Here is a 17,045-nt window from a genome sequence, read left to right on the forward strand (position 1 = left end):
TACCTAGGTCGCAGGTTTGATCCCCGGTTTGGGTGTGTACACAAGGCAACCCATCCTCTTCTCTCTCTCTCTCTCTCTCTCTCTCTCTCTCTCTCTCTCTCTTACCCTCTCTCTCTCTCACCCTCTCTCTCTCTCTCCTCTCTCTCTTTCTGCTTTTCCCTCTCTCTAAAATCTATAAGCATATCCCAGGGAGGATTAAAAATAATAATAATTCACCACCATAGTTAAAAAACAAAACACACACACACACACACACACACACACACACAAAACAGTGTTAAAAATTTACATTCAAAGGAATGAGGCAACCACTTGGAGGCTGCATCAACGTAGAGAAGCTGAACTGGTCTAAGACATCTCCCTGGTGCCTAATGTAGAACCGGTAAACTCTCCAGCCAGGAAAATAGCAGGGCCACCATCCCCCTTACCTCCCCATACTTCCATCCCTCTTCTTTCTGCCTTGGTCTGACTTAACCTACCATGTTTCACCCAAGGGGATGACTTAGCTTTCTTCCAGCCTGAAGTCACCAGTCTCAGGCAAAACCTAAGGTTAAGCTCACTCAGTCGGGTACCTGTTTTCCTAGTTAATTCTGTAACTAACAGAGGCAACTAAATTCTGAAAGGCAGTTGTTTAACTGGCAATACAGTGTTTACTTTCTAGTTCCAGTGCCAATAATATTGCTACTCACCTGCTAAAAGGAATCACAGGATAGATTAATGAAATTAAACTTTCAAATTCAAAATAATTGGTCATGTGGAATAAGAATAAGATACTTCAAAAATTATCTCCACTTAGATTGTAAAAGGGAGGGATAAGTGGTAATGGAAGTAGACTTGACTTGGGGTGGTAAACACACAATATAATATGAGGTATTGTAGAATTATATACCTAAAACCTATATAATTTTATTAACCAATGTCATCCCAATACATCAAATAAAAAATAAATTAAAAATAATTATTTCCCCTTACATTATGATGTAAAAATATGTTTAAATTTAAGAAACAGAGACTCTCCTTACCACTGCTGTATGCAGTTCCCACATCAAGCCTGCATTTTTTAAAGAACAGGTATATTCTTTGAAAATTGTGCTAGGTAATAACAAAAGTTTATATCTCTATGAATTATGGGAATGTTCAATAAGAACACCAGTCCTAATCCTCAGAGCCCACATGTGACAGTAACATTCCTTCCTACCTTCTACCTGTCCATAGGTAATAGATGGGCCAGATCTTGTTCTAAGTGCTTCTCGGATAGAGCAATAAACAAAATAAACAAACACACCTGCCCTCATGCAATTTAATTCTAATGGTGGAAAAAAATAAACAAAATAAATATGTATAAAGATAAAAAAGTGGCCCAGACGATACTGGTTTTTGTTTTTGGAGGAGGGAGGGAGTGGTGGGATATAAGTAATCAGCCATAACAGCAATGTCAACCTGGTTAAACAGCAATAGAAAAATAATCTCAAATATATATATATATATATATGCCTAATATGCAAATTGTCCCTGCAGGAGTTTGACCGGGAGACGGGGAGTTCAATTGCACACTATGATGTGAGCTGACCACCATGGGGTGGCGTTGAGTGAAGAAAGACTTGGCCGGCAGTTGGCAGCCAGGGAAAGAGGGCTCTGGCCGGCAGCCAGAAGGACCCAATCAGCCCTGATCACCGGCCAGACCTAGGGACCCTACCTGTGCACAAATTTCGTGCACCAGGCCTCTAGTTAGACAATAAATAGACTGCTAAAAATTAAAGTTATAACTCTCTAGAGGGAGAAATATACTTTTCTCATCCTTTGTTCTACTTCCAGGTGAAACTATCACAAAACTGTGGGAAAGGTTTTCAGTAAGACTCAATGAAGGGCTGGGTCCCCGTCCTCTCTCTCTCTCTTTACCTTGGTCTCTTCTAACTGCCTTTGCAGATTTTTAGGGTCCACAGCAATGGGTTCAGACAAGTGTTTGCTGGCTGTGACCTCGAAGGCTTGGAGCTCGGAAAGAAGTCCACACGAAGCATCTTCATAGTGTTGATACTTATCCACCAGGTCTTTAAGATTATTCCCAAGGACACTGCACTAAAAATATCAAAAGAGAAAAAGAGTGGAGAATTAAAATCTACCATTTTTATTTGTGTTAAATAACCTTAGCACCTATGAGTGCTATAACTTAGAAAGCTCTAGACTTCAAACCAATGTGAGCTGGAACTGTAGGGCTAAGATTTTTCTCCTTTATATGAAAAAGTATCCTCTAACAAAATCAAGAAATACCATAAAAATGAGCAGATAGTCCTAAATTTATACACATTTTAAGACTTGTTTTCAAGGGCTGAGTCTTGATCCAAAGTGAAAGGTTTGGATATCAGTCGTCAGAGGCAGCAGATCTACCAGAGCACATTCCCATTGAGTTTTATATACCAGGTTGCTAGATATGTATGTGATGGAAGGGTTTTCAAGGTCCTTAATGAATCACCTCTATACATTGCTCAAGATTAATTAACACAAGAAGGGCAAATAATCTATATCAGAATGAAGCCAAGGCCAGGAGTAAATGATGCCCTTCAAATCACTTGTGTAACTTGGCCAGTCTATTCAGCTTATATAGTAAACAGAGAAATGTCTTCTTAATTTTGCGGTTTGTCCAAGAGAATAAGAGAAGCTGAAAGAGTCTGTGAGTTATTGAGTATTAAAATAATGCACTGATCAAATACATCTGTAAAACAAACACTTGCAGTATTTGTGAAGGAAATTATCTGAGACGAAACTTTAGTTCTCAAATTTGTGAGGCTGTGAAATTTAGCAAGCTACTCTGTTGCTTGGAAACAAAACATGAACGCCACCTGGTGGTAGAACCGGGTATTACTAAGTTTTAGAGTTAGAGCTGCCTAGAAATCACTCAAAACTAAAGTGATAATAATAATAATAACTACTATTACTACTTTAGGCTCCTAAACTTGAAACACAGTTTCTGAAGTAAAGAAGATGAATAAGACTGACGTAAATAAGATAAAACTACCTATTTTCTCTGCTTCAGTTGTTTAGATTTCTCGCTTCTAATTCCAAAACAAATGTTGAGAGAATAATAAAAAACTATAATCACAGATTGATCTTCCCCTTAAAAAATAAAACTAAACTTACCTTAGAGTAGAGAGACCTGAACCGGTCCGTGGCACGATCCAATTTGCTCTGGACTTCTCTGTGAGCAGCAGAAGTGTCAGTATTATGCTGGTCGGCCTTGCCATCTCTTTTGCTGTAAGACTTGGCTGCTTCCAACACCCTGTTTCCAGAAATTGTGATGTACCTCAAGTCGCCTTTGTGAGAAATAACATCTTCTGAGAAGCTCTTCTGCCGCTTCAGTTTGGCCATTAAGCCACTGAAGTCATCAGCCCCCGCCTGCAGGTTTTCCAGCTCTTGCTCCGACTGCTGCAGCCAGTGCTCGAACTCTCCATAATCCGCGTCGAACTTCTCCAGTTCCTCTTGCAGAGAATGCGTTAACTTCATTTTCTTCTCCGACTCGGCCAGTGCGGTTTCGTAGTGAGCTTTCAGTTCCTTCATGTTCTTCTGCAGTTTATCTTTGTCCTCGGGAGAGAGGTAGTGACCCTGCGTCTCCAGCAAGGCTTGTGCAGACTGAGTGGCCAGGAGGACGGCTTGCTGCTGAGAGATGATCTTCTCATGTTGGGCCTACGGGGAAACAGAGACATTGTGACTTTAAAGCTGGGAAGGGGTTACTCTGAGGTTGTGGGGAGCTCTCCGTTGCCTCAGGACCTACAAACTTCAATGATCTATAGACAGACAACTTGCTTCTTGTTAACCTTTCAAGATGCACAGTACTTGCCTTTTATTGGTAAATTTCAGAATGGAAAATGCTAGGTTTCAAGTACTCTCATCTTATTTTTTAAGATTTCCAATCTCCTTGAAAGTACTCATATAATCACATATGACAGAGGCTATTGTTGCGAAGCTTTGGGAAAATGTAACAGATCTGTCCTCCAATTCTAAAACAAGCATCTGCAGTCAGGTCTCATTATACTCACTGCTTCCTCACAACACCTTAAAGAGACTGCTTAATGCCTTTACCTAATTACTGAGCAAATAGGTATAAGGTTTACCTATTACATGATCCTAAAAGGACAGTTCAACAGAAAACAAAATTTTGTAATTTTAAAGTGATCAAAACACTATGACAATAGTTAAGCAAGAACAGCCGGGACCGGTTTGGCTCAGTGGATAGAGCGTCGGCCTGCGGACTGAAAGGTCCCGGGTTCGATTCCGGGCAAGGGCATGTACCTTGGTTGCGGGCACATCCCCGGTAGGGGGTGTGCAAGAGGCAGCTGGTCGATGATTCTCTCTCATCGATGTTTCTAACTCTCTATCCCTCTCTCTTCCTCTCTGTGAAAAATCAATAATATATATATATATATTTTTTAAAAGCAGTTAAGCAAGAACAATATAGATGCTGAGAAGCCCAATGAACTTAGAGGAACACACAATAAAAAAGAATACTGCAGTTACTACTAGTTCCACGGGGCCTCAGTTTCCTGCATGTGGAAGATGGAGACAGCAGCCCATACATGTCACATGTGCCAAGTTGCTCTTCTCTTTTATAGACCTTTTATAGACCCGACAATAGGATTTAACAACATCATTATGTTGAAGACAACACACCTTAACTTTCTGGTATTGCTGGTTCAGATTCTCCTCAGTGGTTCCAACTGGCCCATCCACCTCAGTATCCAATAGGTTACCATTCACTTCGTCCTCTTCTCCAATCTCCGACTTGCTGTCACCTTCTTGGAAGTGAGTCCCGTTCTGTTCAATCACCGGTTTCTGTTTTATCCCCGCCCTTTCTGAGTCTTTGTCAACATGTGACAACCAGTCCAAAAGGTTTTCTATTTTGGTTTTGCTCTCTTCCAGCTGCTTCACAGCTGCAACCTGGGGGGAGAAGGGCGTTGACTATGGGTATTCTGAATGCGGGCCCAGGTGTTAGTTTTAAGACATCCCCAAAGGTAAACATTTAGATCATTTAAAATTAGAGTGGGCATACGAAACAATGACATACACTGAAAACTGAACACACTGACATTAAACCTTAGAGGAATAGGAAGTTACTCTGACGTTTCCACTGTTCTTAAAAACACATTCCAAAATTTAAGCTATAGCAATCAATGAGCCCTCACATACTTCACAATTAGGAAGTCTCAGAATCCCACTTAAACTTTGTAGAAAAGGTAAGCAAAGCCAGCTCTTCAAACTTTTTGTGGTCATTTGGTCAACGACAAACGTGGAAACCCAGGATTCTAGTCCCGGGTGCCTGTAGTTAGCTTAGCACTGCCTGTCCTCACTTAATGAATCAAGAAGCTGTGATCCTAACCACTTTTAACAAAGCCACAGTGCACCGCATGCCTGAATAAGGACCTTTTCTGTCTCTTCCTTGATTGCTGTCGTCACAGCTTTCTCCAGCTCCTTTTTCGACTGCTCCGCCTTTAAATTGAGTTGTTCACACTTTATCTTAGCTTCCTTAAGTTTCTCTTCAATCAAAGCCTGATCTTCTCGTGACAGCTTTTCACCATTCTCTTTCAGGAAGTTCTCTGTGTTTTTCACTATTTCTGCCAATGCCTGTGCACTTCCTTGCATATCTTTCTGTAAATCCTTATAACACAAAAGGGGGGAAAAAACATATTAGCAGATTACTACCTATTTAACTTTTCCAACGTTGTGATTCTAAAAGGGGATCTGTGCAAAGAAGGAGAGTCTATCACATATAGACTGAAAGAGCACACTCAGTAGGTTCACTGAGTTGGTTTACTTCAATCACAGTATTTAATACTAAAGGCCCAATGCACGAGATTCGTGCAAGAGTAGGCCTCCTTCCCCTGGCTGTCAGCACTGGCTTCCCTCTGGCACCCAAGGCCCGGGCTTCCCTCGCAGCTCTGGCTTCATCAGGAATGTCGTCCAGAAGGACGTCCGGTCTAGTTAGCATATTAAGCTTTTATTATTATAGATAATTTGAAATCTCAAATAGCCTTAAAGCAATATATGAGATTTTCATGTTTAACAAAGAGATGAGTTTAGAAAACATTGAACAATAAAGTATTCAGTATATAACCTATTTAAATTTGAATATATCAGATTTTTATGTTATATGAGTGCATTTATAAAACCTTTTAAATATATAACTATATTATTTATTCCATTTCTAAACACTTTTTTTTTTTTTTTAAATATACATTTACTGCTCAGGGTAAAATCAGGTAGTTCTCTAAGTTATGGACTAAGTTGTTCCTAAAATAAATTTTTAAGATATGTTTTCATTGATTTCATAGAGGAAAGGAGAGGGAGAGATAGAAATATCAATGATGATAGAGTATCTTCAATCAGCTGCGACCTGCATGTCCCATAATGGGGATCGAGCCCACAACCTGGGCATGTGCCTTGACCAGGAATCAAACTGTGACCTCCTGGTTTATAGGCTGATGCTCAACCACTGAGCCATGCCAGCCAGGCACTAAAATAACTTCTATACAAAGATAATCTCTTCTAAATAGCTTCCTACATCCAGATTTCTCTATGTATTTTCTCCTCTTCCTTCTTTATTTGGCACTTTAATTCTCCATATTGCACTGTTTGAGTTTTCATATTATTTTTCATACTTTCAAGACTCCTCAAATTCTGAGTATTTGAATTGAAAGAGGTATTTATTGAACTACAACATTGTGATATTAACTGTGCTGGTCACATAACATACAATATTCACTTAACTTTTACCATAACATGGCAATGGAGCTATATGACCAATGAAGAAACTGAGGCTCAAAAGGTTAAATTATAAAGGTGTAGTATCTGGGATTTAGACCCAGAGCTAGCTAGTTACAGTGAGAATGTTATTTCTTCTGACATCAAAATAAAGATATCTTTATCATTATTGCTTATCTCTTCAATGAAAGGGGACACATTGCAGAGAAAGGTGAAAGGGATAAGAAAGAGCTAAGTAAGTGAAAGAACCCTAACTGATGGCTATTTCACCTGATTCTGAAAGTGAGTGGTTGGCCTTAAAAGGATCCGAGTTTTAATTCATCACACAAGGTATTTCCACTACCAAAACTCCTTTATTATCTCCTCTACTCAGCATTTCACAAAAAAATCAGTCAAGAAAATTATCTGGCTTGCTTGAATTTGGAAATGTGACTCTCAGTATAAAGTTTATAGCTCAGGAGACCTGGTGGCATTTAGGTATGGTTTATCTCAGAAAAGCTAAAATGATTGTGGTGGTTTTTTTTGTGTGTGTTTTTCCCAAAAATCCTAACTACTTTCCAAATGGTAAATGAATTCCACATCAACACAGAACTACTGAGGCAAAACCAAATCCTACCTCTTGCTTGGACTGGTATTTCTTTAACTCAACTGTGCCGTCGCCAATCACGAAGGCTTCCTGGTGCCCAATCAGGCGGTTTTCAGTCTGAGTAAGGAGATCACATATCCCTTGGAGTTTCTCTCTGTACTCCTGCTGGCGCTCTGCCACGATCTACAGGGGAACAAAACCAAAGCATCTTCAGGGGTGACCACACACTCACGATTGTGCTAGCTCCTTATTGGAATACATTTTGCAAAAAAGTTTCCTCTAAAAGAAGCTTTCTGAGTATGCTGTAAACATGGTAGCAGTGGGGTACAAACTGAGCAAGGTGACACAGACAGTAAGAGCTCGTCCCAAATACAAGGAGAGAGAGCATGGTTGGATGAAACTGCTCAGCAGAATACTGGCCATGCACGAGTGTAAGAGATGGAACTTCTGACCAACAGGAAGAAGCATTCCATTTTCTTAAGCTCTTGAAACCTGCGACACACAATTAATTCTGTAAAAGGATATCAAAACAGAAGTTAGTCGTGATGTGTCTGTTAATATATTTGACATGTGCATATAGATTGTCATGCTAGAGACAAAGCCTGGTGCTTCGAGAAATAATAAAAAGAACATCGCATGCAGTAGCTTTACTTATTTGCTTTGTCTAATTCCTTTCCCTCCTCTTTGTTCCTTATTGATTGCTATTGGATGCAGCATTCTAATATAATTCATTAAATAAGGGATTTATTTCATAAGTCAATTACTTGTATCTTGCACTTTCTGATTACAGACAAACACACACACACACACACACACACACACACACACGTTTATTTTATTCATCTTGTAGCCATATATCATGTTTACTAGGAGCCTACCACATGCCGGGCAAGGAGCTGAGTGTTTTATATTCATTATTTTATCAATGTTCACAATACAACCAGGCCAGCACTGTTACTATTTTCAATGTACTAGTGAGAAACCTGTGGATACATGACTAACCCTAGCTCCACAGTGAGTGAGTGGAGCTGCTGGGATGTAAACTGAGGCAGTTTGGCTCCAGAGCTCTGCTCTGAACTCCTGTGCTTCACTGCCTCCTAGGGGCCAAAGATACCCTTACCCTTCTTTATTCCTATGTTCATCAATCTACCCCTTGATATTTCTGAGTGCATCTGTATATCCTACTCGTAGGAAAAAAGTGAAGACTCCCCCCGGAAAGCAGTAGTTTTAGGGAATCATGAGAATTATAAGAATGAATTAGAACATTATTATGGAAAGCAGTATTATTCTATATGGTAGAATCGCTACATTACGCCCTGTCCAATAATTGCCTTTCCAGAAAAATCTTTCCTATCACACCATAATCCCTGGGTATCAACATTACAGGCTTCACACTGAAGAACTAAAAACACAGAATCCACAAAGAAAGGCAAACCTTCTGATCATCAAGATCTTGTTCTAGCTGTAACTGAGCCTCTAAATGTTCCACCTGGGTAGTTACTGATTCCTGCACATCAAGAAAACACCTCTGAGTTGTATTTAAGAGCCTCAGCAGCTGTTTGCTCTGGCTGGGAGACAGATCTTGAGCGTATTCAGAAATGAAGAACTGCACATCAAAGGCAGTAGTGTCCAGCTGCGTCCTGGTGTGTCCAAGCTCCTTTAACACGTTCTGTGAACAAAGCAATACAAGTTACCAACGGGGAGGTAAGCCGTAATATACAGCTTATATTCACAATGATATTTATTTTTAAAATATGCTTCTTATATCAGGTTTTATTGATGTTTTTCATTTAGTAAAAAATCTATTCATCACCTAGTAAAAATGGCAATGATAAAATTATTTAAATAGTGCGGTAATTAATCCTATATAATAAAAGGGTAATATGCAAATTGACCAAGGAGGTGGAATGACTGGTTGCTATGATGCACACTGACCACCAGGGGTCAGATGCTCAATGCAGGAGCTGCTCCCTGGTGGTCAGTGCACTCCACAGGGGGAGCACTGCTCAGCAAGAAGCCCAGAAGCTGGGCTCACAGCTGGTGAGTGCAGCAGTTGTGGCAGGAGTCTCACCTGCTTCCGTGGCAGTGCTAGGGATGTCTGACTGAGGGCTTAGGCCGAGCTGGCTGGCCTAAGCTATCAGTCGGACATCTCCCAAGGCCTCCCAGACTACAAGAGGGTGAAGGCCAGGCTGAGGGACTCCCTCTTGTCCCCAGTACACGAATCTCGTGCACTGGGCCTCTAGTATTATATAAAATGAAAATCCCTCTAAGAATATTTTAACCTTGCTTGCCATAGCATACTTCAAATGTAACTCTGACCAAAGGTAAAGTTCCAACTGATATACATTTGACACGCTGAAGGGAAATATCAACATTAAAATATTACTTGCTAATATTTATAATACCCATGCAACTGTGGCCACACATAAACGAGACTATGGGGAATTTGAAACATAAATTAAGTGGGCCAGCATTTCAGTTTCCTGACTTACAAGTCAAGGGCCTACTTTCATAAGACAAGCTGTTCAAATTAAGAACTTGAAGGTGGGGGGAGGCAGGACAAAAAGGATTAAAGGACTAATGGATAAAAACTATTGCCCTAATTGGTTGGCTCAGTGGATAAAGCATTGGCCTGCAGACTGAAGGGTCTCAGGTTTGATTCTGGTCAAAGGGCATGTACCTTGGTTGCGGGCATATACCCAGTAGGGAGTGTGCAGGAGGCAGCTGATCAATGTTTCTCTCTCATCAATGTTATTAAATCTCTATCCCTCTCCCTTCCTCTCTATAAAAAAATCAATAAAATATATATTTTTAAAACTACTTATATTCTGATATGTTTATATGGTTAGTGTTTGCTATTAGGGATCTGAATAATATACATAAATAAAAACATAAATACAAATCTCAACATATCGATAAGCGTTTCATAAGGCAGTTGGGATAGCATCAGAATGGCATCCATAAAGTTGACATTATTTTATAGTTGTGTCAATTATGAACAAACATCTTGTAGATACAAAGAAAAAAATAAACCTTCATAGCTTCAGAAAACTTATTTTTTCTAAATATCTGTTACATTTAACCCATAGGTTTTTAAATGTGCTTTGTCTTAGTTATTTTGATACCTGCCTTGAGAAACTCCAAACTTTTCTTCACATGCTCAGTATCTTGAACATTCACTGGCTCTATGTCCTTTACCAATTTGTTCTTCTCTGATATCCAGTGTGAGAATGACTTCAGTTTATGTAGAAATTCTTCATGGGAAACAGCTAGTTTAGACTAGAAAACAAAATTGTGCATTCATTTCTATTTCTAAAATTCAAATTCCTACAAATGGTGATTCTGTTTTAAGAGCTTAGCACATCAAAAATAAAATACTTATGTCTTATGATTACATTCTTAAATAATCACATTTTCTTCAAAACTTCAATCTCAGTGTGAAACGTATTGACGCCTACCATTTCACTGTCAATCGCCAGAACAAGGTGTTTCATTCTTTCTGAAGATACATCAGTGAGGGAAGAGAAGGCATTCTGTAAGCTTTGGTGGCTTACACTCAATTCCTCACGATAGTTTCTGGGGAAGTCACTGGGAAGAGACTTTAAAAATTCTTCTGCCAACTTCATGTCCTTTCTTAAAATAACAGCAATTGGAGCCAATCCCAATTCAAATGTCTAAGAAAAAAAAAATGATGATAGAGATGATAGATAGATAGATAGATAGATAGATAGATAGATAAGTCCCAGAGTTGTTTAGTGACAAATACAACTAATATCCAAAACATAAATGTAAAGTGCTCTGCTTATTTTCCCAAACTAATATCAGCTGACTCCCACCCATTACAGGCAGCAGATAATTCTTACCTCTAACTGCTTAAGCTGGTTCTTCAAAGCTTCTAGACTGTTATCCAGAGACTCTTGGTTGTCTAAGGGAGGCTTCATATCTTGAAGCAAAGCCAAATACTCGTGCATTTTTGATGTGTGCTGTAAACACTGCTGTAGCTCGTTGGATAACTAAACACAAATATGGACATTTAATTCAATAGCCTCCATGCAGGTTTTTAGATCAATTCAAATGTATGGGATGATTCCCAAATGTTTCATGCAGTTATTTCCATATGAAATGTAAAGTCAACTTACTTGTTCCATTGAACTATCTCCAGAAGTCATGTCTTTTGACCCTGAAATACATTCCAGATGGTCTGGGAAATCATTGCATTGTTCCTCCAGCTTCTCATCTCTTGGCAAGGCTGATGCACATACAGTAGAATTTTCTGGTCCAATTTCTTTTATATCTTGTAAATTAAGGAAACTGTGGTCTCCTTCTTTGCTTTTATTCTCATCAAGAATCTGTGGCTTTTCATGCACCATCTCAAAAGTAGTAGATAATTTTTGATTCAAGTTTCCAACCTGCTCTGCTTTGTCTGAGCAGCCTTCGGCAAGCAGCTTATGGAAAATATTTTCAAGTTGCAATGGAACTACTTTAGATGTCATACCTCTTTTCTCTAAATCATACTCCATCTGCATTAATTCTTTTATCAATTCAAATGCTCCTGTCATTTTTTGGCTGTGCTGATTTTGCTTAAGTATATCAAGGAGAAGCTCAGACTGAAGATTTGCAATACAGAATGGATCATCTCTGCTCTCTGCTCTTAGTTCTGGTGAGTTATTCATGAGGGACATTCCAGTACAGTCACTGACCTTAAAGTCGTCGCTGGGCACACTAGTTGCATCATTTACCAACTGTGATGGGCTAACCCTTTTAAGCAAGCTTTGAATTAACATTTTAGTATCTGCACAAGCTGAAGGTTCTCCAGCCTCTTGGGAATTCACATGACCTTCCTTCAATCTACTTTTTAAGATGTCCTTTACATCCTCAACAAATGCCTGACATAATTCAGGGATCTGAACCTCTTTTTCTTGGGATCCTGGAGACAAGGCTTGTTCTTCTCGTGGCTGTTGCTCAATTATTTCTTTCTTATTGTTTATTTCTGAGAATGTGCAGTCTGTGCTTAAAGTGTTACTGGAGTTATCATTTCTTATTCCAAGGCCTTCCACATTTCTCAGAGGTGAGATTGAACGTGTGCTTTCATTTCTTTCTGCTGTGAACTGAGGAATTTCCATTCCTCCTTCTGAGATACATTCTTTAGGACAAAGGTCATTCTGTTGAGCCAACTCATTTAGAGGTGAGTCTTCCTGAGTAAGGGTTGCTTTGTCTTTTGCATTATCAACTCCTAAATGTTCTTTCATGGGAGGGAACGCTATTTGAGTACCACTTGGGATATCCTCATGTGGCTTCAATACATCTTTTGCACAATGTTTTAAATAAGTAAACAGATCAAGCTCTTTCTCAGGTCCATCAGTGGATGATTTGTTCTCAGTTGTTGTATTCCCTTCAGACAATATGTCTGAAGTAATGTCACTGGTCACTTTGGAAGCAGATGAGTCAAATATTTCTTCAAGATTCTCAAATGAAACAGGACTTTGACTAACACTTGTTAGTAGATTCTTTGGTTCATCTTTAAGAGCTACAGTTGTTTTTTTAAGGCTTTCTTTATGATCATGTCCTTCATTGGTTGTGATTTGTGGAAACTGACTAACGAAATCAAGACTCTCCCTCGTACTTTTACCAGGCAAAAGTTTGAGGTGTGTATCACCTTCTACTAGACCTGCCATAAGCCCCTCTTCTTTACCTGAGAACATTTTATGAATTGATGTTTCACCTTCTATTAGTATATTGCTTTTGTCATCTCTCTTTTTCATTACATCTCTTCCATTTCCTTGATGATCTTTATCAGTTACAGAGTCCACGGGTGACAAATGGTTTTCCTCAGCAGGTTTTCCTATTAAAACAGTCTCAGAGCACATTGTTTGATCAGAAGTTGGACAAATATCAGTGTTATGTAAAATACCTACAGGGCCAAAGGTGGGTTCTGATTCAGTATCTTTAATGCTAGGCAGCAATATCTCCTTAAGGGCCATCTCAGGATTCAACAGATTCTCTTTGCTTCTTCCATCCACCGCAGTTGTATTTTCTGGAAGGTTGCCTCTTTCAGTAGCTAAGCTACTTTTACTACTTGATTCTCGCTGTAAAACATTGACACTCTGCTGTTTTTCTAGAGAACTATAATTTTGCTCTTTACTCGGGAGAATCACTTCATTGATACTTTGATTTTCATGGCTGTTTTCCCTTTCTTTCATAGTGGTAGCACACAACTGGATATCCATACCAGTAGCCTCATCTTGGCACATGGGCTTTTCCTTCTCATCTCCTACTCCTTCTTCTTCTTCATCATCATTATCATAATCATCATCCTCATCATCCTGATCGTGACTGTCACACAAATATTCCCCATAACTTTCTTCATATTGCATAGAATCAAAATGATCAGTATCAGATATTGATTCTTGTCCAGTTACATACCCTTCTTCTTTTCTCCCTCTCCAGCAGCCAGTGTCATCAAATGTTAATGAAGCACTGAAGCTCTCTTCCCTTCCTACTATTTCAGAATCAGTCAATAAGTCAGACTCGTCGCCTTCTAGGTTATCTGTACTTTCCCTTTCGGATTCGGTTTCCAACAACTGTTCATTGGTCTTAGATGAGCCGACTGAATTTAAACGCATTCTTTCATCAGAATTTAATTCCGTTTTCTCCACACTTATGAGACAATCCTGAAAAGACTGGGCTTTCCCCCTCACTCTTAAGCTATCAACTAGTCCTCCCTGAGTCACCATAGGCTTTTCATCCTCTCTGGGAACATCATCAAAAACAGTGCCAGGAGAGGCAGCCCCATCATTTTCCTCTCGCAGAGTATCATAGTCCTCGGGTTGCAGACAATCACAATCATCACTTTCAAGAAGCAGAGAATCATGGTCATCATCTTCAAACAAGGGAGTATCATAGAAATCATCATCACTATCAGTGTCTGTTTCGGTGTCCTTCTGCTGATTATCCAGTAGTGATGTTTCATAGTCACCAGCACCAGCAGTTTCTTCAAGCAACGATGTGCCATAAGCATGAGATGCACTGGCATTATCAGGATCATCCGCTGGTGTTACGGCACAGGAGTACTCCTCCACTGTGGACTCGTTTTGCATGTCTTCAGGTTCCTGTTGAGAAGCAGCATGTATTTTTTCGTCTTCCCTACTAGTATCTGAAATAGCTTTGTCATTGTGACATTGTACCTGCGGATCACTATTTAAAGATTTTTGCCCACAGTGTTCTCCCTTCAAACTGACATTAATAGCTGCAATTCCTAGAAACTGGTCTTGAGGTTTTTCTCCCATTCTTGGGCCCAATAACATGGATTGGTCATTGGATGATGCTGTAGAAGCTTCACATTTATTTCCATTGCTCTCTGCAGTGTGTAAATCACTGAAACTTCCCCAATCATCCCTCAATTTATCATGACTTAACAAGGCACTCAGCCTGGGGGAATAGTCAAAGGCAGGTGAATCCTTGCCTATCTTATCTTCAGTCTCTGTTTCTTTCAAGTTACAGATGCTACTAGTTTTTGATCTCACTATAGAGTTTGTTATCAAATCACTTTCAAGGTTTTGCCTATGTTTAGAGTGACTACACTCATCCGCATGTTCACTTTTTTCAACTTGACTCTGATTGGCACAGTTTTTAGGTATATTTTCAGAGTCTGCAAGTCCAGGCTGTGTAAAATCGGATGTAGAATTGAGGACATTCACATTGGATGAATTCTTAACTTTATGATCTGCTGCCATTATATGTATCAGGTTTTCCGACTGACAAAATTCACTGACAACGTTGGTTCCCATTTCATTAAACTCTTCTAAGGCATGCTTTCTGTTTTCAGAGATTTCTTTAGGTTTAGGTTCTCCGCAATGGCATTTGTCAAGACTGCTTGGTGAAGTTATACTCTCACCCATTTCTTTACTTGGGGCATTATTCAGAAATACGCCAGGGAGTCTTAAGGCATCAATACATTCTTTTATAGGTGTATCCTCATCAAATTCTGTTCCACAGCCTTCTAGTAGCATACCAACAGCCTCGTTTAGGTCTCCATCGTACAGCAGCAGCCTCTGCCCTGTGTTTGCATCCATGTAGCTATTAATCATCAAGTAAGACAGGAACATTTTTTTAGTCTGTTCTGAACTCTGAGTTACCACTGGCTCTTCTCCATCAAAACAATCTTCTTCTTGCCTATAATCATGGGCTGTCGATGGCTGGAATTTACAAAAAGAGAGCCACCTTCTGGCATTCTTACAAGCTTCCAAATCTCCCAAGTCTGGCATTTCATCGGGCAGTCTTATGCTTTTTAAAATCGATGCTGTGTTGTGATCTATAATTCCTAACTGCTGCGCATCATCTAAACCGATGACTTGAGAAGTTTCTGGAATATAAAAAGCAGCTATTTTCTGCCTGCCATTCAGGATTTTGTATGCCAATTCATTTGTAATCAACTTCTGCTGCAGGGAAGAAGATGCAGGAAATATTTCACCAGAGTGAGGCCAAATGAGTCCGACGTAGCCTCGCTGAGCCTCGAGTACCAAGAGAGCACTGCTCGAAGTTATTAGGTCACACTGGACTGCTTCATCTACAGTGAGGCGTTTGGCAGGGTTTGAGTGGATGATCCCACCTGTTTGAACCTGGTATGTCAGAATGCTGTTGGCAGTATCTCTGTCAATCACCCCATCTGCCACAGCCTCTTCAACAGTCATCCTTTCACCAGAGTTGCAATTGATCAGACCTCCAGAAAAAAGCTGTGCACCTAACAACCGAAACATGGTTTCACGGTCTATGAGACCTTCATGAGCTGCCCTTAAAATGCTAATGCTCCTTCCACATTTTAATGTTATTCTGCCTCCTTCTTGTGGTCTCACAGGTAGAAGCCGCAATCCAGTGTTTTCCTGTAAAATACTTCTTTCCATAATATCTACTAAAGACACCTTCTCAGCGGTACATGGATCGATAAGATCTTTGCACATCTTTTGCCTTTCCAAGACTTTAGAAAATAATGCTGAGGAAACCATGTTCTGTTGGAAAGCCTTCTGGAGGGTCAACTCCTCCCCTGTGGCTGGAATGACTAGAGAGCCTGTGGACAGCAGTATCTCAAGAACTCTGATGGTCATGGACTCTGATATCAAGCCTTGAGCCAAAGCATCCAGCACTGGAATTGTGGTGGAAGGCACAGCAGAAATAATCTCCTTTGCTTGATTCAGTTCTTTGAGTTGGCACAGAACTTGTTCATCAATGAGGCCTTGACTTTTGGCACCTCTGAGGTCAAAGCATTGTCTTAATTCTGGTGAAATCAAACCGGAAATCACTAGCTGTGTCTCAAGCAACCTTATTCCTGTGTCATAGTCGATAAGGCCTTTTAAAACTGCCTGAAAGACTGAAAGGACTTCTCCAGTTGTCTGGTCAAGGGTGCCTGCAATCACTTTATCCAGCTGAAAGGAAAATACAAAATCCTCAGGTCAATCGGTGATTCAAGGGTGGGCAGGGTTTCACGAAACTTCGCATGCATTTTTAAAAAATAAACAATACACTTCAACATGAAAATCCTCTACTTACCAAGGCGTGGCAATGCTGTGAATGTTAGGCAGCTCAAATGCACAAGTGATCTATGTCAGTGATCTATTCAACAGCACAGGATGTGATAAAAGCTTTGAAAACAACATGCATCTGTGAATTGAAAACTTAATATTGTGTACATTAACAAGGTTAGTGAAGACACAAC

The 17,045-nt window shown here is 39.8% G+C and overlaps 1 protein-coding gene across 8 annotated transcripts in view; it reads right to left on the reverse strand.

The window, feature by feature from the left end:
• Positions 1-17,045, reverse strand: part of DST (dystonin) — a 414,275-nt gene that overhangs the window by 121,477 nt on the left and 275,753 nt on the right. For 4 of the 8 annotated variants that reach the window (XM_084889116.1, XM_084889120.1, XM_084889118.1 and 1 more), the window contains 10 exons: positions 11,476-16,755; positions 11,200-11,349; positions 10,795-11,010; positions 10,466-10,615; positions 8,772-9,005; positions 7,367-7,519; positions 5,413-5,646; positions 4,663-4,929; positions 3,136-3,678; positions 1,900-2,076 (listed from right to left, as the gene is read on the reverse strand). In XM_084889116.1, coding sequence (XP_084745242.1) covers positions 1,900-2,076; positions 3,136-3,678; positions 4,663-4,929; positions 5,413-5,646; positions 7,367-7,519; positions 8,772-9,005; positions 10,466-10,615; positions 10,795-11,010; positions 11,200-11,349; positions 11,476-16,755 — 7,404 coding nt within the window. The remainder of the gene's footprint in view (positions 1-1,899; positions 2,077-3,135; positions 3,679-4,662; positions 4,930-5,412; positions 5,647-7,366; positions 7,520-8,771; positions 9,006-10,465; positions 10,616-10,794; positions 11,011-11,199; positions 11,350-11,475; positions 16,756-17,045) is intronic. The other 4 variants (XM_084889121.1, XM_084889123.1, XM_084889122.1 and 1 more) reach the window with 1 other exon arrangement.

Source organism: Pipistrellus hanaki (genome assembly GCF_964339955.1).
Source record: "Pipistrellus hanaki genome assembly, chromosome: 7".
NCBI lineage: Eukaryota > Metazoa > Chordata > Mammalia > Chiroptera > Vespertilionidae > Pipistrellus > Pipistrellus hanaki.